Below are 22232 nucleotides of genomic sequence, written 5' to 3'. Positions count from 1 at the left end.
ACACTGGGGTACAGAGGCGGAGGGCGGGGGACACTGGGGTACAGAGGCTGTGAGGGCGGGGTACACTGGGGTACAGAGGCTGTGAGGGCGGGGTACACTGGGGTAGGAGGTGGAGGGTGGGGGACACTGGGGTGTGAGGAGGGCGGGGTACACTGGGGTACAGAGGCGGAGGGCGGGGTACACTGGGGTGCGAGGCGGAGGGCGGGGTACACTGGGGTAGGAGGCGGTGAGGACGGGGTACACTGGGGTACAGAGGCGATGAGGGCGGGGGACACTGGGGTACAGAGGCGGTGAGGGCGGGGTACACTGGGGTGCAAGGCAGAGGGTGGGGGACACTGGGGTGCGAGGCGGAGGGCGGGGTACACTGGGGTGCGAGGTGGAGGGTGGGGTACACTGGGGTGCGAGGCGGAGGGCGGGGTACACTGGGGTACAGAGGCAGAGGGGGGGGACACAGGGGTGCGAGGCGGAGGGCGGGGGACACTGGGGTACAGAGGCGGAGGGCGGGGGACACTGGGGTACAGAGGCGGAGGGCGGGGGACACTGGGGTGCGAGGCGGAGGGCGGGGGACACTGGGGTACAGAGGCGGAGGGCGGGGGACACTGGGGTGCGAGGCGGAGGGCGGGGGACACTGGGGTACAGAGGCGGAGAGCGGGGGACACTGGGGTGCGAGGCGGAGGGCGGGGGACACTGGGGTACAGAGGCGGAGGGCGGGGGACACGGGGGTGCGAGGCGGAGGACGGGGGACACGGGGGTACAGAGGCGGTGAGGGCGGGGGACACTGGGGTGCGAGGCGGAGGGCAGGGGACACGGGTACAGAAGCGGAGGGCGGGGGACACGGGGGTGCAAGGCGGAGGACGGGGGACACTGGGGTACAGAGGCGGAGGGCGGGGGACACTGGGGTACAGAGGCGGAGGGCGGGGGACACGGGGGTGCGAGGCGGAGGACGGGGGACACTGGGGTACAGAGGCGGAGGGCGGGGGACACTGGGGTACAGAGGCGGAGGGCGGGGGACACTGGGGTGCGAGGCGGAGGACGGGGGACACGGGGGTGCGAGGCGGAGGGCGGGGGACACGGGGGTGCGAGGCGGAGGGCGGGGGACACTGGGGTACAGAGGCGGAGGGCGGGGGACACGGGGGTACAGAGGCGGAGGGCGGGGGACACGGGGGTACAGAGGCGGAGGGCGGGGGACACGGGGGTGCGAGGCGGAGGGCGGGGGACACGGGGGTACAGAGGCGGAGGGCGGGGGACACGGGGGTACAGAGGCGGAGGGCGGGGGACACTGGGGTGCGAGGCGGAGGGCGGGGGACACGGGGGTACAGAGGCGGAGGGCGGGGGACACGGGGGTACAGAGGCGGAGGGCGGGGGACACGGGGGTGCGAGGCGGAGGGCGGGGGACACTGGGGTACAGAAGCGGAGGGCGGGGGACACTGGGGTACAGAGGCGGTGAGGGCGGGGGACACTGGGGTACAGAGGCGGTGAGGGCGGGGGACACTGGGGTGCGAGGCGGAGGGCGGGGGACACGGGTACAGAGGCGGAGGGCGGGGGACACGGGGGTGCGAGGCGGAGGGCGGGGGACACGGGGGTACAGAGGCGGAGGGCGGGGGACACGGGGGTACAGAGGCGGAGGGCGGGGGACACTGGGGTACAGAGGCGGAGGGCGGGGGACACTGGGGTGCGAGGCGGAGGGCGGGGGACACTGGGGTGCGAGGCGGAGGGCGGGGGACACTGGGTACAGAGGCGGAGGGCGGGGGACACTGGGGTACAGAGGCGGAGGGCGGGGGACACTGGGGTACAGAGGCGGAGGGCGGGGGACACTGGGTACAGAGGCGGAGGGCGGGGGACACTGGGTACAGAGGCGGAGGGCGGGGGACACTGGGGTACAGAGGCGGAGGGCGGGGGACACGGGGGTACAGAGGCGGAGGGCGGGGGACACGGGGGTGCGAGGCGGAGGGCGGGGGACACGGCGGTGTGAGGCGGAGGGCGGGGGACACGGGGGTGCAGAAGCGGAGGGCGGGGGACACTGGGGTACAGAGGCGGAGGGCGGGGGACACTGGGGTACAGAGGCGGAGGGCGGGGGACACTGGGGTACAGAGGCGGAGGGCGGGGGACACTGGGGTGCGAGGCGGAGGGCGGGGGACACGGGTACAGAGGCGGAGGGCGGGGGACACGGGGGTACAGAGGCGGAGGGCGGGGGACACGGGGGTGCGAGGCGGAGGGCGGGGGACACGGGGGTACAGAAGCGGAGGGCGGGGGACACTGGGGTACAGAGGCGGAGGGCGGGGGACACTGGGGTACAGAGGCGGTGAGGGCGGGGGACACTGGGGTGCGAGGCGGAGGGCGGGGGACACTGGGGTGCGAGGCGGAGGGCGGGGGACACGGGTACAGAGGCGGAGGGCGGGGGACACTGGGGTGCGAGGCGGAGGGCGGGGGACACTGGGGTACAGAGGCGGAGGGCGGGGGACACTGGGGTACAGAGGCGGAGGGCGGGGGACAGTGGGTACAGAGGCGGAGGGCGGGGGACACTGGGGTACAGAGGCGGAGGGCGGGGGACACTGGGGTGCGAGGCGGAGGGCGGGGGACACGGGGGTACAGAGGCGGAGGGCGGGGGACACGGGGGTGCGAGGCGGAGGGCGGGGGACACTGGGGTACAGAGGCGGAGGGCGGGGGACACTGGGGTACAGAGGCGGAGGGCGGGGGACACTGGGGTGCGAGGCGGAGGGCGGGGGACACGGGGGTACAGAGGCGGAGGGCGGGGGACACTGGGTACAGAGGCGGAGGGCGGGGGACACTGGGGTGCGAGGCGGAGGGCGGGGGACACGGGGGTGCGAGGCGGAGGGCGGGGGACACGGGGGTACAGAGGCGGAGGGCGGGGGACACGGGGGTGCGAGGCGGAGGGCGGGGGACACTGGGGTACAGAGGCGGAGGGCGGGGGACACTGGGGTGCGAGGCGGAGGGCGGGGGACACGGGGGTACAGAGGCGGAGGGCGGGGGACACGGGGGTGCGAGGCGGAGGGCGGGGGACACGGGGGTGCGAGGCGGAGGGCGGGGGACACTGGGGTACAGAGGCGGAGGGCGGGGGACACGGGGGTGCGAGGCGGAGGGCGGGGGACACTGGGGTACAGAGGCGGAGGGCGGGGGACACTGGGGTACAGAGGCGGAGGGCGGGGGACACTGGGGTACAGAGGCGGAGGGCGGGGGACACTGGGGTACAGAGGCGGAGGGCGGGGGACACTGGGGTACAGAGGCGGAGGGCGGGGGACACTGGGGTACAGAGGCGGAGGGCGGGGGACACTGGGGTGCGAGGCGGAGGGCGGGGGACACGGGGGTGCGAGGCGGAGGGCGGGGGACACTGGGGTACAGAGGCGGAGGGCGGGGGACACGGGGGTGCGAGGCGGAGGGCGGGGGACACTGGGGTACAGAGGCGGAGGGCGGGGGACACTGGGGTACAGAGGCGGAGGGCGGGGGACACTGGGGTACAGAGGCGGAGGGCGGGGGACACTGGGGTGCGAGGCGGAGGGCGGGGGACACTGGGGTACAGAGGCGGAGGGCGGGGGACACGGGGGTGCGAGGCGGAGGGCGGGGGACACTGGGGTACAGAGGCGGAGGGCGGGGGACACTGGGGTACAGAGGCGGAGGGCGGGGGACACTGGGGTGCGAGGCGGAGGGCGGGCCTACTGCGGTGGGAGGGTCAAAGAGTAGGGGCGGGGTCCACAGAGGTTCGCGAAGGCCGGACGGGGCGGAGCCGAGTCCGCACTTCCGCTCTGACGGCCCCGCCCCCCGTGCCGCTTCCGGCCGTGTCGCGCCTGCGCCCTGCGCCCTCCAGCGAGGGGCCGCGTCTCGGCGACTCCAGGATCCTGTCCTCGCGCTTCTCCGAGGGACTCGGTTTAGACTCCTGATCCGCCCGTGTCCCGAGACCCGTGACCCGGGTGGTCTCCAAGGGCAGATCGGGGCTTTGGGTCCTTCTGCCGGAGCCCCTCTAGGCCCCGCCCCCGCTAGGCCCCGCCCCCCAACCCCCGGGGCCCGCGACGCGGCGGCCGGTGACGTCAGCGCGGGGCGTGGCCGCCGGCAGGAACCACGCAGCAGGCGGGGCGGGGCCGGGGAGCCCCCAGGTTTATTAGTGTCGCGTCGGCACCTTGCAGTAGTCCATGTGCTCACGCACGTGAGCGTAGGATCTGTTCCCCAAAAAGGCTGTTGACATGAATCCTGTTTCCCATTAAAAAAAAAAGAGCAACACGAACATCCTAGGAAGCAAACCTCACAAGGGACTGGGCGGGGCTCCGCCCCGGGACTCCGCCTGCGCGCCCCCCTGCGGGACAGCGCGCCCTCCCGCCCCAGGAAAGGCAGCACAGGTCGGGGAGGAGCGAAGAACGGGGAGAAGTCAGGCAGCTGGCCCTGCAGAGCAAGTGGCTCGGTCGTGTGACGAGCGTCCGGCACAAAGGCCGGACCCCAGAGGGCAGTCAGGTCTGCCCACCCGGAATGGAGCGCAGTGCCTCGGCCACTGATGGCGCCCCTGCCCCCTGCCTCTGCAGACCCCCCTGGCTCTGGGCTCGGGGCCTCTCGTCCCCAAGCTGCGGCCGTGACAGAATACTTGTCTGCATGACCCGAGGGACGGACATGGGAAGAGGGAAGCAGATGGCTGGGCTACAGGACCCAGTCCGACCCCCGGGGCCTAGGCAAGAGCAGAGCCCGCCACGCTACCCAGGAGCAGCCTGGCCTTGCCCCATGGGGACTGGCAGCTTAACTTTTTTGAGTTCCAGTTACCTTTGGTCCCCCAAAGGGCTGGGAGTCCCTGCTCCGAGGTCTGCATTCTTTACATCCCACACTGCCCTCTCCCATGCTTACGGCTGCACTAGCTGTCTCAGATGGCTTTGGCTTGTGTCCCCTTCCTTCGAGGAACAAGGTGCTTTTATGTGTATCCTCAGAACAGCTCCAGGAGGTAGGCAGGGGATATGTGACTATCTCCGTTGAGCCAATGGGGAAACTGAGGCACAGGTGAATGAAGCCCAGGTCTCAGTGGGTCACGGTGCCCAGGGTGTGCACGACCTCCGGGGCACTGAGGCACAGGGTGTCCTCCCCTTAAGTGTATAAGGACACAGCCATGGAAGTGGACAGGAAAGCGCATGGGGGAGGATGGCTCCAGGAAAGGGGCCACCCACAGCCAGGATGGACAAGACAGCCCCCTTTGCCCCTTCCTCCAAAACCAGCTCTGAAGCTAGAAACCTAAGTCAAGGCCATTTCACCTGCACCTCTGTCCTGTTGAGTGACCTTCGGCAAGTTAACTTGAGCCATGACCAAGGCCCCAAGGCCAGTGGTAGGAACGAGGGCGGGAGGCTTAAGGCCTCATGGCTCACTCGCTTCTCCGTGTACCTGCAGGTGGATGCCTGACAGGCTGCCCAAGGGGCCTACACCCTTAGCCCAGGTTTTCCCATGGAGGGGCAGGGCCCCAAGCCAGAGTTCAGTTTCAGGTATCTGGGCCAGGCATTGTTGGAGGTGGTATATTTCAGCGAGGGGCTCTCTGGGGAAGGGCCCTCTGTCAAGCATTCTGTGCACAGGCACCCAAGGTGTGGGATGCGCCCAAGGTCATGCCCAAGTCCCGTCCACCAGCTAGACCCAAGGCCCTTGGCCACGGACACTGACCCTGAATAGCCACCTGGGGGAGGAGGTAAGCAGATAGGTCACAGGTGAGAAAGGTGGGCCCTCCCCCACTCCCCAAGGATGGGACCCCTCTGTGCTGCAGCCTGCTGGTGATGCCTGTTCTCTGAAGCACAGGGCGGCTTGCAGCCCATCCTGCATTTGGCACTGTTTTCTGAGCACAGCCTGCATGGCTCTCAGCCTTGGGAAACCAGGCCCACAGCCCTGTGGAGGGCTGCAGGGGTCCCAGGGCCACACAGGACAGGGGCTAAAGGCTCTCCTTGTGGAGACCTGGAGTGCAGGGTTTTGGGGAGGCAGCAGGACTGGGGAGGACCCTGGCTGCTGGGAGGTCAGGATGTCCCTCCTGCTGCACGGGAAGGCAGCGGGTGGGACCCAGTCCTCTCTGAGGAGCTTGGCCTAGCGAGGCCAGCCAGCCCCTGTACCTATCCACACTCCAACAGTGCCGGGCGGCCCTGCCTGAGCTTTCACTGGCCACATTAGTGCCGCAGGTGACACAGACACCTGCCAGGCAGCAGGTGGGGCTAGGGCTGGGGTAGGAGGCCACTGTGCTTGCTAAGTTTGGGGCACAGGGGTGTCTCAAGAATAGCCTCAGGGAGTGCGTTATGGGAGGCGGGTGTGGGCTGGGCAGGGGGAAGTGCTGGCTGGCTCTGTCCAGCCCCAGGCGCTAGGACATCCGAAGAGCAACGTCTGTTTGGCAGCTACATTGTAACATGTATTTAGAAGCATTAAAAATATCTGCTACTGTAAGACCTCCGCTGCCTGTGAGGCTGGAGTTTATTGGGAACCAGGAGTGGATGGTGCTGGAGCCCCGGGCTGGGCTGACCAGCCTCCATGTTCTGCTCGGGACATGGCCTCTGGCAGCCTGGCTCTGTGCCTGGCCATGCAGGCCACCTGCCGGGGCCCGGCTCCCTGAGGAACAGAGTCCTGGCTTTCAGGGAGGAAGGACACAAAGACGAGAACCTTTCTTGCTAGGGGTCTGGGGGGCAGGTTCTGAGGTCAAACGCTTTTGGGGATTCTCACACTCGGCACTGCCTGCCTATCCCCGCCCTGCCTCCCAGAATGTCCTGGTTAATGAGCAGACCAGTTAGGGGCTCCCAGCGGGGACCGTGCGTTAGTTTCCAGGTTGTGAGCACATTCGGACTTTAAGACGGTTTTTGTTTGTGTTTTAAGGATCTGTCTCTGTAGTAAACTGAAATGTTAACAGGAAAGCAGCGGGGCCCTCCCAGCGCTCGGCCGTCGCAGGGCTGCAGGGCGGCGGGCGGGCTAGAAGGTGGACTTGGGGTGTCCAAAGGTGCAGATGGGGAAGTGCTTGACGTGGGAAGACCACTGGGCCGCCAACTGGAAGAACTTGACGTCGTTCCACTCCACGCCGTCGATGAGGACTGTGGAGACAGGACCGCCTGACCCGCCTGCCCAGTGGGCCCGGACACAGCACAGGCTGCGGGGCAACAGCCCAGGGCTCCCAGGCTCCTGGGTGACACACGCCTGCTCCCACAGCCCGGAGGGAGGCGGACCTGCTGGCCAGGCCTGCCACCCACCCTCCCCCCACTCTGAGCCACCCGCTGAGGCCACCTCTCCCCGACCGACCAGGGGGGGAGCTGCTGGTCCACAATCCTCTGCCCAGCCCGTATGCAAACCAGGTGGCAGACACCCTCCATTTAAACCAGAAAAGTCAAGGCAGGGAGGCTGGCGGTTCTCGAACCCTGAGGCCCTCAGACTCTAGCTCATGAAAGAGAAAACCGTGAGCCCCCTGGAGCCCCATTTCAGTCAGGGTGCAGTGTCTTCCAGAAAACTCCTGAGACACAGTCAGGCTTCGAGAAGAGCAGACCGGATCGAAAAATGATTGCTCGGAACTTGAAAAGCTGTCACATGCACACCAGTGCCTTAAAGACACGTGTCCCGAGCGGGGCTTGGATGCCCACTCCACAGCAAACGGGCACCCCCTGTGCTCACTCAGGAAGGTGCCCAGGGGCTGCTGTGCTCCCTACTCTCGACAGGACCGGGGAGCCTGGTCGGGGCCCTGCGGCCACTCACCGCGCAGCATGTTCTGCTGGTGCTTGGCCGTGCAGATGAGACGAGTGATGCCCTGGATGCGCTGGCTCTTGGACTCCGCGTCCTTGTCCTTGCTTTTCTTGGGCAGGAACATCACTAGGAGGGAAGGGGCCATGCTGGGCCTGTTGCTCCTCCGGCGCCTGCGCTGGCCCTCCGACCCTTGCCCACCACATGCCCACTTCTCGCCATGCCCGTGGCGCCTGCCCGGCCTCCCGCCCAGGTGGCCTCTGCCTGGGGCTCTGGTCAGAGGGGCCCAGACCCACCCCCACCTCACCCTTCTTGTTCTTCTCCTTGGTGACAACGGTCATGGACATGGTGGGCGTGGCCGAGGCCTCGCCACTGCTGGGCAGCCTGCTGACCTGGAGAGACCGGAAGGTGCACTTGAGCGTGTTTTTGGCGGTGGGCAGGTCCTTCTTCTCTGCGTCTCTCTTCCTGTCTGCGGGCTGGGCTGCCGTCCAGTAATCCACCTGCAGCCCCATCAGCTCAGCGCCGACACCCTGGCTGGGGAAGCAGAGGGAGGCTCACCATCCACCCTCAGATGCAGGTAGGACGGTGCCAGCTGCTGCCTGTGCTGCCTGGCTGACCTGCAGCTCACTGGAGGGCCGTTCCTGGCCTCCTGGGACAGCCCAGTCTGTGCCTATGGCCTTTTTGCGTTGTCGCCATGCTGGGCAGTCTGGGCCTGCTGCCCCACAACCCCACGGCCCCCACAAGTGCGAAGACTCCCCCAGATCCCACAGTTCAGTCTGGGTGACTTCTGCTCATGAGACACGAGACACCAGGGTGCCGAGAGGGGCTGCTGACCACCAGCCTACCGTCTCCAACACCTTCTGCCCCTAACGTGGTTCCCAGAACCCCCACCTGTGTACAGAGCACCCCATTTACTTACCCTTCTGTCCCTAGCAATGCTGCCCCCAGGCCCTGTGCCCTGCCCCGTCATGATGGGGCATCCTTGTCTGAGAGAGCCCGTGTCCTCTCAGCAGTCGTCAACACGTCGCCTCCCCAAGACTGCTCTGAGCCCACCCTCCTGCCAGACCCTCAGCTTCCTGGCACCTCAGGGGGTGGCCAGTGACCAGGAGCATCTGGCAGCATTCTCTGACCCAAGCCCACTATGGGTGGGGGACAGGAATCAGGACAGCACGTGTAGGGAGCGGGTGGGCACCACATGAGCAGAGGAGCCCCCACACAGCTGCGTTACCTGGGGGAAGACAGGCCCCCGCTCACTGATGGGGAGGAGGGCGGGGTGGGCGAGGCCTCCTTGGCGGCGGGAGACGTGGACGGCGGGGTGGACGAGAGCACACTAGAGCCCGAGGGTGCTGCGTCGTCTGAGTCACCTTTGGGGAGTTGGGGGACGCTGAGTTGCCCCATTGCTCTGCCCCAGCAGAACCCCGGGCTGGGGAGGGCATGTGGGACATGGGGATTGCTCACTCAGAGGAGCTGCCAGGCCTCCTGGGCTGTCAGGGACCAGTCCCCTCAGTGAGCAGAAATGCCCAGTGGGCACGGACAAGGCTCCCTGCCCGCCCTGCATCCCGGCCCTGAGGGTAGGGAGGGTGAGGTTACCTGACGTGGCCGAGGATGGTTCCACGATTCCAACTTTCACCACCTAGAAAGGAATAGGCCTGGCTGGCAGCAGCGTGGGGTGGCGGCCAGCCCCACCACCACTCAGACCCAGGCAGGGCCCTGGCTTCCTGGGCCGACTAGCTGCCGCCCCGCCAGTCAGGCTCCTGGGGCAGAGCCAGGTCCCAGCCCCTCCTGTGCATGGGCAAAGCCACGCTCAGGGCCCCACCCCCAGGGGGAGGGACCCTCCCTCACGGGCCATGTGGGAGACTCCTGCCTTGCAGCATGCGCCTGGCCATCCTGCACTCTGGGAGGGTCCACAACAGCCAGTGGCCCTCGGGCTGTCCCTGAGCTGTGGCCAGTGCTCAGGACGCACATGACCTTTGGCAGGAGAGGTATCCTCCCGAATGGCTAACCCTCAGCAAACTGGGAGCCTGTGTGAGTGCCCAGGCCCAGATGTGGGTGAAGTGAGGGCACTGAGGGAACCCTTCCCAGCTTGGACATGGAGGCCCTGCGGCCTGCACCAGGCCCTGCCTCAGGCAGGTGCTGCTCCAAACCCCCGTGTGGACCCCCTGCTGGGACTCCAAGACCTGTGTGGGCGACTGAGGGAGCCACGCAAGATAGAGTGAATTACAATGACGTCATGTTTTGGTCACATGGTGGCATTTCAAGTGTCCAGAGAAGACTTGGTTGCTGTATCCAATAGTGCAGGGCCGTGCTGTCACTCCAGAGGGTTCCATAGGACAGGCTGCTCTAGACTAATTTCCTCCCAGGATGCCTGACCAGGGTGAGCAGATGCCCTGCTCTGCCCTGTGGCCCACGGGCCAGGCTGCCTACGGCTGTCACAGCAGACACCTCGCTGGAGGCCACCAGTGGGTACAAGGCTGCAAAAACTAGGGATAGGAGAGGGACAGCAGCTGGCTGGCACTGAGCCTCCTGGTTTGTAGGCCACACCCCACGTGAGCAAGTGGCAGAGGGCCACCCCTCCCTGTGCTTTGGCTCATACAGGACGGAGGCATGCCTCTGCCCCCACGCAGGTGGGACCTGTCCTGAAGCCCTATGTCCCTGGGTCCTACCCCCACTCAACACAGGAGAAAGACGATGGGCTTTAAGATAGGGGGGAGGGGGTTTAAAGTAAGTCCTCAGCTCAAACTGGTGAAGAAGGTTCTGGAATATATCAACTTAATGCAACAACAGGCTGATAAAACTTGACATTTTGGTTCAACAGTCTCCCCAGGCAGGCAGAGCAAGGCTACTCACCCCCACGAAGGGAATGAACTTCTGCGAGGACTCCTCGTCAGGGCTGTGAGCAAACACAGGGTTAGCGCTCTCGGGACACGCCCACCCGCCCACCCACGTGGGCGCAGTGCCTGGCCTGGACCTTCGGGCCCCAGGCCCCTTCCCACATGCCAGGAGAGGGGCACAGCTGTCTGCACTGGAGGGGGAACCCCCAGGACCCCCAGCGACAGTCTGGGCCTCCTCCATGATGGGGGTGACTGCCCCAAAGCCAGGGCGCAGAGGTTTCACCCAGACAGTCTGGGCAAAGGTGATTCCGACTAGAGACGAGGCTGGGTGGGAGACTGTGCCCAGGCCCTGGGCCTCACTCGCGGGGTGCACACACCACGCTGTAACACAATGACGCCCAAGGGCAGCTCGCGGGTGAGGCCCCCACTCTTGCCGTGCTGCCGTCCTGATGGGGCAGCTGTCTGCAGCTGGATCTGGACAGTGGCCGGCACAAGGGTGGCTTCCCTGGAACCGCGGTCAGCACAGAGACTTGGGGAAGTCCCCATGGCCGGTCTCTGCAGCAGGCTGCCTGCTGGCCAGGCTCCACCCTGGCCTGGGCTGTGGCCCGAGGGGCCATCCCATAGGACTCAGGCTGGACAATCGTGTCCTTCCTGGCCTTTGGGACGGTCCACAGGGCAGGGCCAGTCTGGGACCTCTGTCTCTCCTGTGGCCTTCGAGAAGGGCTGTGCCTCTTCGGCCGCCTCCTTGGCTGGTGGTGTCTGCTGCCGAGGTCCAGCGCTCTGGGCCACTCTCTCAGAGCCACCTCTGTGTTGTCCCCACACTGCAGAGCCTGCGGGACTCCTCTGCAGATGCCTCTGCCCGTGCTGGCCTGAGGGGTGTCACCAGGTACAGGGTCCGTCGGGAAAGACTTCTGCAGCGAGCAGGCCTGGGGACGGTGCCCCCTGAGAACCAGCTCCCTGGAGCCGGGCTGGTGCTCCCTACAAAGCGTGCCTAGGGACTGGTACAGACACGTGTGGCTGTTCAAGGCTGGTCCTGGCAGGAGTGCTGCCCTGAGCCCTGTCACCTGCATGAAGGGACAGTCACAGCACCCGCCCTTCCCCAGGTGCCACCTAGACATGGGGTCCACAATCTCGGCCCAACACAGCCCACGCCACCTCCATACAACACCCAGAAAATGTGTCTGGATGGAAGAACCTACAGATTCAGTGTGTCTCACTGAAAATGACCAAACTCCCAGCCTTTCTGTCCTCTCTAAGGGGAATGCAAGCGAAGGAGAAAATGTCCCCCCGTTTCCTGTTTCAAACACTAAAGCCATCAAATGCAGTGCCCAGGCTGGCTTCTACATGCAAGGCAGCAGGAGGCAGGCGGTCCCGTGGGCTCCTGGGCCCAGTGCCCAGGAGGCTCTAGCCCACAGGCCACTCGCAAGCCACTGTCCCCATGACCCTCCCCACGAGCGGCACGCAGGAAGTCAGGCAATGGCCTTGAAGGGCCTGGACTCAGAGAAGCACGTGGCCCAGGGATGCTGCTGGAAGGCTCCAAGCCAAGCTGTGCCTCTGGGCCATGCACATAACAGCCAGCACTGGACACGTGCCGGGCGTGACAGGGGTGACACCGGCTTACAGAGACCCCTCAGCCTGCACCCTGCTTACAGAGGGGGACACCGGCGTCCGTGGCGGGGGGGCCACACCCCCAGCTCTGGGTCTCGCTCATGAGACACATCACATGAGCGTCACCTTCACCTCAGGGCTCAGGGTGTGGGAGCTGGACCGGGTCACCGAGTGTCCCCACTGCCCCCAGGGCCACTGGGCTGCACATGGCAGGTGGGTGACCTCAGCGGGGAACTCGGTGCTGTGAGACAGGACTCTCCCTGCAGACGCTCTCAGTGGGCTCAGGCTGGAGAGCGGCCAGGAGGGCTGCCCATACCCTCTGCTGGGTCTCCTGGGTGGACAGAAGGGTCCTAAGGCTGACCTGCTGACTTCCTGGCCCTGAACTCTAAGGGTGGCCGACACACGGGGCCTTCATGAGGCTCCACCCAAGGCATTCGCAACCCACTCCCACCCCCAGTGCCGGTGTCACCACTGTAACGCAAAGGTGGGGTGGGGCACGGGAGGAGGGTTAGGGTCTCGCAAAACCTGGGCTTGTTGCTCAGATGAGCCAACCGGGGGAGACGAGAAGCTGGGCCCAGGTCACGAGGCATGCTGGAGGCTCCTCGTGCCACAGGCCCGGGCGGCTCGAGTGAGGGGCAATAGGGCACATGGCGGCTGGTCTTTCTCGAGCCCGTGAAGGCCTGTTTAGCAGGGTGGTCCCAGGAGCTCAGACCCTCCCTCTAGTCTGTCCCAGGGCCCAGCAGGGAGGCCACCTGGGACCAATGACCCTGTGCTGGGGGGGGGGCGTTCCCAGGAGAGCAAATAACCCAAGACCCAGAGGGGAGGGTGTTCTAGGGAGGGACGAGAGGGGCCGCGTGAGAGGCGGCTCTGTGGAGGCCCGGGGTTCAGCTCTCAACAGACATGCTTTCAGTTTTCAAAGGGTGCAGCCTGCTTGGGGTGAAAAGCCCTTGACCCGCATGTGGGGGTCTCAGTGGTCCGGCCACCTCTCGCGGTAAGCCACACAACTTCTCTGAGAAAACCCTCTGTGCAGGGCACTGACTGCTGTTACCCGGGGCGAGTCCCCGTCCTCGCTTGCCTCGGTCCCCACGTTTGCCATCAGCATTAATGCTGTCCTCCTAAGGCCACGAGCACGGAGTCGGGCTCGTGACCATGTGCTGGGAGCAGTGTGGTGTCAGCGGCCAGAGGCTCAAACTTCATCCAAGGCACCTGCTTCTAACTTAAGAGGCAGTGCCTCACATGACGTCAGAAATGAAACACATTTACTCACTGCAGGGCTGAACTCAGCCACTTCTTAAACCAAATCTCGGGACTGAAACAGACAGGACAGCCCACAGGCCGACCGTCAGCTGCAGGGTTTTCTGATTCATAAACTCGCTGGGGTGCTGAGGAGGCACAGGCCCTGGCTGGTGCAGTCCCAGGAGGAAGTGGGCAGTGGGGGCGTGAATCTGGGGCAGTGGCCCTTCGGGACACACCCCCACCTGCTGACACTGCTAAACAGCCCTAAAGACCAGCCTGGGGACAGAGGGAGGGCACGGACCCAGAAACAGTGGTACCTGAGGGTAAAGTCAAAATGAAAGTTCTTTTTCCTTTTCAGAAAGCCACCGAGAGAGAAAACAGACATGTTATTGTACGCGCGGAAGCCCAGGCACAGCCGGCAGAGGTCCCCACGCAGAGATGGTGTGCCCCTCTGGCCAGGAAGAGTGGCAGCTGGGGGCTGCACAGGCCACGCCTCTCCACGCACGACACTTGAATTAATTTGTCTTCCGCTGTAGGGAAGATGTAACCCTAGGCGCAGAGATGCTTTACCTCGTGTGATTGGCTGCAGAGCCTGCCCGTCTAGCTCACCGCCCAGGGATGGGCCCTTGGCCCGCCCAGGGCCCCCAGAGGACCTGGCCTGTCCGAGGCCCTGGCTGTTGGGGTGTGTGCCTGGATTCAAGTGAGCAGGTCACTGCTAGGGGCTGGGCACATGACAGCTGCTCTTTTAACTTTCACTATGGGGAACTGCATCACATACAGAAATAGAGCGATAACATGACCAGCTTACTTTAACTCCCATTCGGGACCAGTGAGGGGTCCTGTGGTCAAGGACCAGGACACAGCCTTAGCTCCAAGCCCAACTCTGGTCCCACCCCCTGGCCCACCGGGTTTGTCCCTGATGGCCATTCTCGGAGCCCCTAATGTGCCACCCAAGGAGCTGAGACGCAGGCCGGCTGGGCTGAGATCAGCAGTGGGAGGGAGGCGCGCAGAGGGACGGTGGCCATAGGCGGCCTGCGTCTGCAGCCCGGGCCTGGGTGCTCTCTTGCAGCCCCTGCACCTAGCCCTGGCCAGGGCCCAGCCAGGTACCTCTTCTGCTTGTAGGTCAGCATGGCCTCTGCGATGGGCAGCTGGTGGGCGCAGTTAGCCCCGGCGATGTACTGCGTGACTCTGGACACGATGTCTGGCGTGTCCTGCACTGCACGAGAAGCCCGGCGGCGTGAGGTCCGAGCTGGGCCCCAGTCCACACCTACTACCCTGAGGCTACCCAGCAGAGTCCAGCAGTGGTGGCCACCCTGGGGAGGCTGAGGGGCCCCCTGACCTCCACCCTCACGGGGTCCCAGGCAAGGGCCACAAGGCATCCCCAGATCCTGAAGATCCCTCCCTCAGAGCCCCGCCCGGTGTCTCCCAGCTCAGCCCCCCAGCAAGTTGTGTGGCTTGTGGGGACACTCCAGGTGCTCATGCACATCTGCAGCCTGGGAAAGAGGTGGGCACACGGGGGGTCTCATCTTGGTGGTGTGGGCCTCACCAGCGCTCTGGGCCTCCAGCTTGTTGAACAGGTCTCTCCAGGCCAGGTCCTGGAAGAAGTTGTTGTAGCGGTAATCCACGGAGCCCAGGTACCTGGCCACAGGGTGGGAGCCTACAGGTAGGATAGCGTCAAGGCAGGAGGCCTGGCCCACAGCCTGCGCCCGCGGGAGCAGGGAGACCAGACGCTCTTTGCTGCTGCAGACTAGTCACTACCCAGCAGATTGACAGGGATAGATGTTTGTAATAGAGTGAATTGTGTAAAGCAAAACGAGCAGAGCTCAAGGACACAGGGTTTTGGTCATTTAAAGGATTTATAAGTAAGCCGCGGTGCATTTCTGACAACAGAAAGCAAATGTAGCACCGACTTATGGAGAGGGGACAAGGGCCTCAGCCCGCCCCTCCCACTGCACGCCAACGCCTCCGTGCAGGCAAGCTCCGAGGCCTCACCCAGCGGGATGACGAGGAAGCGCATGTAGCCCAGCCAATCGGGGGTCTTGTGGGACAGCTGCTCCACGAATAGCCGCAGCACGGCGCTGAGGTAGTGCTGTGCCCCCGCCACCGCGATCTTCACGGGCGTTGGGGGCTGCGAGTTGCAGTTGCAGCTGTGGTGGGCGGGCAGGACAGAGGACGCGGGCGTCTCAGGGCGCTGTCCTCCCGGGCAGGACGGTGGTCGCTGCTCCCCTGAACCGGGGCCTGTCCCACTTGGAGGGGCAGCTGCAGCCTCTCTCGACCCTCATGGCCCCCCAACAGTGGGAACGCCCACCGCCCCCCCCCAGATCCAGGAGAATTCGGGACTGTGGGGAGCCTGCAGGCCGGCACATCTGGAATACACTGGCAGCCCCCACGATAGAGCCACAGGCAAGGCTGGGAGTGGGAACCCCAACAGACACCCCGTGGCCAGGCTATGTGCGTGGGACTCACTATCTCTGTATCCGCGAGACGATGGTGCTGAAGGCCGCCTGCACGTCCGCCGCGGAGCACGTGCACACCACGGGCAGCGTGTGCCGCTGCAGGATGTCGGAGAGGAACTGGGGAGCAAGGGCGCACGGTGGGCTGCAGTCTCACCCCCTCCCCGGCCCCGCTGGGGGATGCCAGCCCCACCTGCCCCTGCCAGTCGGCCGTGTTGACCAGGATTATATTCTCCGGCAGCTGGTCGTCTGAGATGAGGATGTGGTTCAGCTGGTCGTACACGGTCTTCCTGGGGATCTGCAGACACGACACAGGTCCATCCACACGGAAGGCAGGGGTGCCGCACCCCCAGGCCCGCAGCAGCTGCCCAGAGTGGGCAGAACTCAGCTCTGGGCAGAGGCCACAGGCTAAAGGCCCCGTGGGGCCGTCACAGCTGCGAGGACGCAACCCTGCCTACCTGCAGCTGGCTCCGCGTGTCCGGGCAGCGCTCACTGTCCAGGCTGTTGGCCCGCTCATTCTGCGGCCGGACTGCCTGCCGCTCCTTCAGGGATGTGCTCCGGCCCCGGCGGCCGGCCAGCTTGCCCTCAGTCCTGTGGGGACAGGCCAGGCTGGGGCAGGCCCACGTGCTCACTGCCCCAGAGGAGGGGTGCCCAGGGTGGCTACGCAGAGCCCGAGCCTGTGCCCTGAAGGGCCTGCAGTCCAGCTCTCCCAGGGTCTGGCCCCTGGGCTCAGCAGGCGACACGTCCTATGGGAGCAGACGGCCCTCACACAGGCACTGGCCGTGGGGGTGCCCGCTGACGGGACCAGGTCAGGAAATGTGAGATCGGGCCAACGATGACCTTCCCCGCCTTCGATGGCAGCCACACTTTGGCCTGGAAGATTTGCCGGCAGTTAGTGACAAGTGGAGGTGTGGGGACCAATGTGGACCTCAGGGCGGGCGCCAAAATCAGAGTGCTCCTCACCATCAGACAGGCCTGGCGAGGACAGGCGCCCACACCTGCTGATGGGCGTCCCTCCCAGATCGGCCTCCCTCCCACAGGCACTGCTCGGCCCACACTCCACCCGGGGTGGCCTGTCACCTGCTGGATGGGATGACGAGAGACTCGGTCTTGGTGATGCGCCCGCTGGGCGGCAGCTTCTCACTGAACACACCCAGGGCAGAGGTCTCCGCCTCCGGGCTGTCCTCAGGCTGTGCCAGCGGCTCCCCCGGGGTGGGTGTGCCCTGCTGGGAGGGGAAGGACACTGCCGGGACGCACACCCTGCCTGGGCCTCCTCCCAGTTTGTGTGGGATTGTTCAGGCCTCCTGGGGGCTGGTGGTCCCCACCTGTGGACACACCCTCACGCGGCCCTGGGGAGCTGCTGAGCTGACCTGACTCCCACCACAGGGCTCCTGGCCCTGGCGCCACCGGGAGACCCACCAAACCTCCCCAAACCTAACACCTGCCCCACAGCCCGGGATACCCACATGGACAGCAGGAACCAGTGTCATGGGGCCTGTGCCTGACAGCAAAGCAGGGCACACGCTGTCCACCAGGTGACCCAGAGGCCCTGAGCATCCCCAGGGTGGGGTGGCCAGGGGCCCTCATGGTGGTCCCTGGCAGTACAGGCAGGAGCACCTGTGTGTCGCCACCCCCTGCGGGTCACAGCCCTAAAGGCAGCGTGTGGGTAGATCTGTGCTTAAACAACAAGGGACCGCGGCCTCTGCCTGCTTACATGGGTCACCAAGTCGGAGACACTGTCACTTGGCTGCTTGCCACCCAGGGCCTGTGTCTTCTCGGGTGCGTCGGCCTGTGTGGACGAGACGGGCTGTGTTTAACAACCGTGCCGAGGCTGACCCAACTGTGGGCAGGGTGTTCTGGGCTGCGGGGGCCCGGGACACTGGCTGGGGTTTCCTGGACAGTGGGCTCAGGGTTGCCCCACGCCAGTCACCTGGCACCAGGCAGGGAGACCCCGGCCACACCACAAAACCAGGAGCACGTGACCTTTGGGTTTGTCCAGCACCAATGTGTGAGTGACCCCCGGGTGACTGAGACAGGAGGTGGGGGGTCCCGGGCCGCCTGGACTCACCGGACTCGGAGGCCCCTTCTGGCTCCGGGCGCTGTGTACGCTCCCAATCTCTGTCTGCGAGCTGGAGTGTGACAGGCCCTCGAAGTACGGCCTGGGGGCACGGGGACAGTGGGGATCACTGTCCAGGACCCTCTCCACACCAAAGGCGCAGCCACTGCCCCACGGCACAGCAGGAGCGTCGGAGGCCCCCCACCCTCAAGAACCACGGCGTGGGAGAGACAATAAGCCCGAGAGGCCGGGTGCCTTCTCGTCAGCACCTGCTGAGATCAGCCTGACCTGTGTCCCTGAAACCCCACTGCTCAGGGCCTTAGCCCTGGGCAGAGCGGTCAGCTGCACAGGGTGACAGCTCCACCCCACAATCCTGCTGGAGGACCACCCAAGTGGAGGCCTTGGGACCCCAGTCAGCTTGTAGGGGCACAGGGACACGCTGAACAGCACAAGCAAAGCACCATCAGCAAGATCTGGGCCAACCCTGGCCAAGGGAGCCAAACATCCTGTCCCAGGACATAGGAACATGGAGAGGGTGGAAGAGACTCAAGATTCAAAGGCACTCAGAAGATAGCTCAAGCTGAAATGATGATTGGGACTCATGTAATGTCTGGTGACAAAGCCATGTGGGGACATGGAAACGTGAGGGGAGGGTCAGGAGCCCTGAGCTGGCCACTCCTCACCCCCAGAACTGTGCACCTCTTTTGCTCCTGTCCTCTCCCTGGGAATCTCTCTGTTGTCACTAGCCATACCAACCATCTCGGGGACAGGCACCAAAAGTACAACTCCCTCCTCCTGTCTGTGACAGGGACACTGCTGCGGTTGCCAGTACCCATCTCCCCGATGGACAGAAGCCTTGTGGCCTCATACTTGTTGGTCCCCGTGACAGGGCCTCACCCAGCCAGGCAGCACCCTGGGAAGACCCCCGACCCCCAGCATAGCCAGCCAGCACCCCGGGAAGACCCCTGGCCCCTGACCCAGCCAGCACCCTGGGAGGACCCCAGGCCCCTGACCCAGCCAGCACCCTGGGAGGACCCCTGGCCCCTGACCCAGCCAGCACCCTGGGAGGACCCCTGACCCAGCCAGACAGCACCCTGGGAGGACCCCCGACCCCCAGCATAGCCAGCCAGCACCCCGGGAAGACCCCTGGCCCCTGACCCAGCCAGCATCCCGGGAGGACCCCAGGCCCCTGACCTAGCCAGACAGCACCCTGGGAGGACCCCCGACCCCCAGCATAGCCAGCCAGCACCCTGGGAGGACCCCAGGCCCCTGACCCAGCCAGCACCCTGGGAGGACCCCTGGCCCCTGACCCAGCCAGCACCCTGGGAGGACCCCTGGCCCCTGACCCAGCCAGCACCCTGGGAGGACCCCTGACCCCTGACCCAGCCAGCACCCTGGGAGGACCCCTGGCCCCTGACCCAGCCAGCACCCTGGGAGGACCCCTGGCCCCTGACCCAGCCAGCACCCTGGGAGGACCCCTGACCCAGCCAGACAGCACCCTGGGAGGACCCCCGACCTCCAGCATAGCCAGCCAGCACCCCGGGAAGACCCCTGGCCCCTGACCCAGCCAGCATCCCGGGAGGACCCCAGGCCCCTGACCTAGCCAGACAGCACCCTGGGAGGACCCCCGACCCCCAGCATAGCCAGCCAGCACCCTGGGAGGACCCCCGACCCCCAGCATAGCCAGCCAGCACCCTGGGAGGACCCCAGGCCCCTGACCCAGCCAGCACCCTGGGAGGACCCCTGGCCCCTGACCCAGCCAGCACCCTGGGAGGACCCCTGACCCCTGACCCAGCCAGCACCCTGGGAGGACCCCTGGCCCCTGACCCAGCCAGCACCCTGGGAGGACCCCTGACCCCTGACCCAGCCAGCACCCTGGGAGGACCCCTGTCCCCTGACCCAGCCAGCACCCCGGGAGGACCCCCGACCTCCATCCTCCATCCCACCTCCCCATCCCCCACACCAGAGCCACTTGCAGGCAAGGCCCCATCTACCTGTCTCCTGGTTCCCCCTGACTTCATGCACCCAACGGATCCCAGAGAGCACCCCAGACTGGTTCCCCCCTGAGCCCCCTCCAGCTCAGACACCGGCCCCGAGCCCGCGCCCACGCCCACACCTGAGCCCCCTCCAGCTCCGACACCAGCCCCGCGCCCGCGCCCACACCTGAGCCCCCTCCTGCTCCGACACCGGCCCCGCGCCCGCGCCCACACCTGAGCCCCCTCCAGCTCCGACACCGGCCCCGCGCCCGCGCCCACACCTGAGCCCCCTCCAGCTCCGACACCGGCCCCGCGCCCGCGCCCACACCTGAGCCCCCTCCTGCTCCGACACCGGCCCCGCGCCCGCGCCCACACCTGAGCCCCCTCCTGCTCCGACACCGGCCCCGAGCCCGCGCCCACACCTGAGCCCCCTCCAGCTCCGACACCGGCCCCGAGCCCACGCCCGCGCCCACACCTGAGCCCCCTCCTGCTCCGACACCGGCCCCGAGCCCACGCCCGCGCCCACACCTGAGCCCCCTCCTGCTCCGACACCGGCCCCGAGCCCGCGCCCACACCTGAGCCCCCTCCAGCTCCGACACCGGCCCCGAGCCCACGCCCGCGCCCACACCTGAGCCCCCTCCTGCTCCGACACCGGCCCCGAGCCCACGCCCGCGCCCACACCTGAGCCCCCTCCTGCTCCGACACCGGCCCCGAGCCCACGCCCGCGCCCACACCTGAGCCCCCTCCTGCTCCGACACCGGCCCCGAGCCCACGCCCGCGCCCACACCTGAGCCCCCTCCTGCTCCGACACCGGCCCCGAGCCCGCGCCCACACCTGAGCCCCCTCCAGCTCCGACACCGGCCCCGAGCCCACGCCCGCGCCCACACCTGAGCCCCCTCCTGCTCCGACACCGGCCCCGAGCCCACGCCCGCGCCCACACCTGAGCCCCCTCCTGCTCCGACACCGGCCCCGAGCCCGCGCCCACACCTGAGCCCCCTCCAGCTCCGACACCGGCCCCGAGCCCACGCCCGCGCCCACACCTGAGCCCCCTCCTGCTCCGACACCGGCCCCGAGCCCACGCCCGCGCCCACACCTGAGCCCCCTCCTGCTCCGACACCGGCCCCGAGCCCGCGCCCACACCTGAGCCCCCTCCTGCTCCGACACCGGCCCCGAGCCCGCGCCCACACCTGAGCCCCCTCCAGCTCCGACACCGGCCCCGAGCCCACGCCCGCGCCCACACCTGAGCCCCCTCCTGCTCCGACACCGGCCCCGAGCCCACGCCCGCGCCCACACCTGAGCCCCCTCCTGCTCCGACACCGGCCCCGAGCCCACGCCCACGCCCACACCTGAGCCCCCTCCAGCTCCGACACCGGCCCCGAGCCCGCGCCCACGCCCACACCTGAGCCCCCTCCTGCTCCGACACCGGCCCCGAGCCCACGCCCACGCCCACACCTGAGCCCCCTCCAGCTCCGACACCGGCCCCGAGCCCGCGCCCACGCCCACACCTGAGCCCCCTCCTGCTCCGACACCGGCCCCGCGCCCGCGCCCACGCCCACACCTGAGCCCCCTCCAGCACAGACACCGGCCCGAGCCCACGCCCACACCTGAGCCCCCTCCAGCTCAGACACCGGCCCCGAGCCCGCGCCCACGCCCACACCTGAGCCCCCTCCAGCTCCGACACCGGCCCCGAGCCCGCGCCCACGCCCACACCTGAGCCCCTCCAGCTCAGACACCGGCCCCGAGCCCGCGCCCACGCCCACACCTGAGCCCCCTCCAGCTCCGACACCGGCCCCGAGCCCGCGCCCACGCCCACACCTGAGCCCCCTCCAGCTCAGACACCGGCCCCGAGCCCGCGCCCACGCCCACACCTGAGCCCCTCCAGCTCAGACACCGGCCCCGAGCCCGCGCCCACGCCCACACCTGAGCCCCCTCCAGCTCCGACACCGGCCCCGCGCCCGCGCCCACGCCCACACCTGAGCCCCCTCCAGCTCAGACACCGGCCCCGAGCCCACGCCCACACCTGAGCCCCCTCCAGCTCCGACACCGGCTCCGAGCCCACGCCCACGCCTGAGCCCCTCCAGCTCCGACACCAGCCCCACGCCCACGCCCACACCTGAGCCCCCTCCAGCTCCGACTCCGGCCTGGAGCCCACGCCCACGCCCACACCTGAGCCCCCTCCAGCTCCGACTCCGGCCTGGAGCCCGCGCCCACGCCCACACCTGAGCCCCCTCCTGCTCCGACACTGGCCCCGCGCCCGCGCCCACGCCCACACCTGAGCCCCCTCCTGCTCCGACACCGGCCCCGCGCCCGCGCCCACGCCCACACCTGAGCCCCCTCCTGCTCCGACACCGGCCCCGCGCCCGCGCCCACGCCCACACCTGAGCCCCCTCCAGCTCCGACA

The 22232-nt window shown here is 67.2% G+C and overlaps 1 protein-coding gene across 16 annotated transcripts in view; it reads right to left on the bottom strand.

The window, feature by feature from the left end:
* Nucleotides 1–6391: 6391 nt before the first annotated feature.
* Nucleotides 6392–22232, bottom strand: part of PACS2 (phosphofurin acidic cluster sorting protein 2) — a 55054-nt gene continuing 39213 nt past the window's right edge. For 6 of the 16 annotated variants that reach the window (XM_081048859.1, XM_081048861.1, XM_081048863.1 and 3 more), the window contains 15 exons: nucleotides 17868–17958; nucleotides 17514–17588; nucleotides 16880–17022; nucleotides 16258–16390; nucleotides 15993–16097; nucleotides 15813–15919; nucleotides 15339–15493; nucleotides 14893–15003; nucleotides 14454–14562; nucleotides 10519–10561; nucleotides 9262–9304; nucleotides 8900–9035; nucleotides 7979–8205; nucleotides 7687–7800; nucleotides 6392–7034 (listed from right to left, as the gene is read on the bottom strand). In XM_081048859.1, the coding sequence (XP_080904985.1) occupies nucleotides 6916–7034; nucleotides 7687–7800; nucleotides 7979–8205; nucleotides 8900–9035; nucleotides 9262–9304; nucleotides 10519–10561; nucleotides 14454–14562; nucleotides 14893–15003; nucleotides 15339–15493; nucleotides 15813–15919; nucleotides 15993–16097; nucleotides 16258–16390; nucleotides 16880–17022; nucleotides 17514–17588; nucleotides 17868–17958 (1711 nt within the window). In that variant the 3' untranslated portion in view covers nucleotides 6392–6915. Of the gene's footprint in view, nucleotides 7035–7686; nucleotides 7801–7978; nucleotides 8206–8899; nucleotides 9036–9261; nucleotides 9305–10518; nucleotides 10562–13663; nucleotides 13697–14453; nucleotides 14563–14892; nucleotides 15004–15338; nucleotides 15494–15812; nucleotides 15920–15992; nucleotides 16098–16257; nucleotides 16391–16879; nucleotides 17026–17513; nucleotides 17589–17867; nucleotides 17959–22232 lie in introns of all 16 variants that reach the window. The other 10 variants (XM_081048858.1, XM_081048860.1, XM_081048862.1 and 7 more) reach the window with 6 other exon arrangements.

This window comes from Rhinolophus hipposideros (genome assembly GCF_964194185.1).
Source record: "Rhinolophus hipposideros genome assembly, chromosome: 5".
In the NCBI taxonomy this organism is placed as follows: domain Eukaryota; kingdom Metazoa; phylum Chordata; class Mammalia; order Chiroptera; family Rhinolophidae; genus Rhinolophus; species Rhinolophus hipposideros.
The sequence above is the reverse complement of the archived record's forward strand: the minus strand, read 5'-3'. Positions and strand labels throughout refer to the sequence as shown.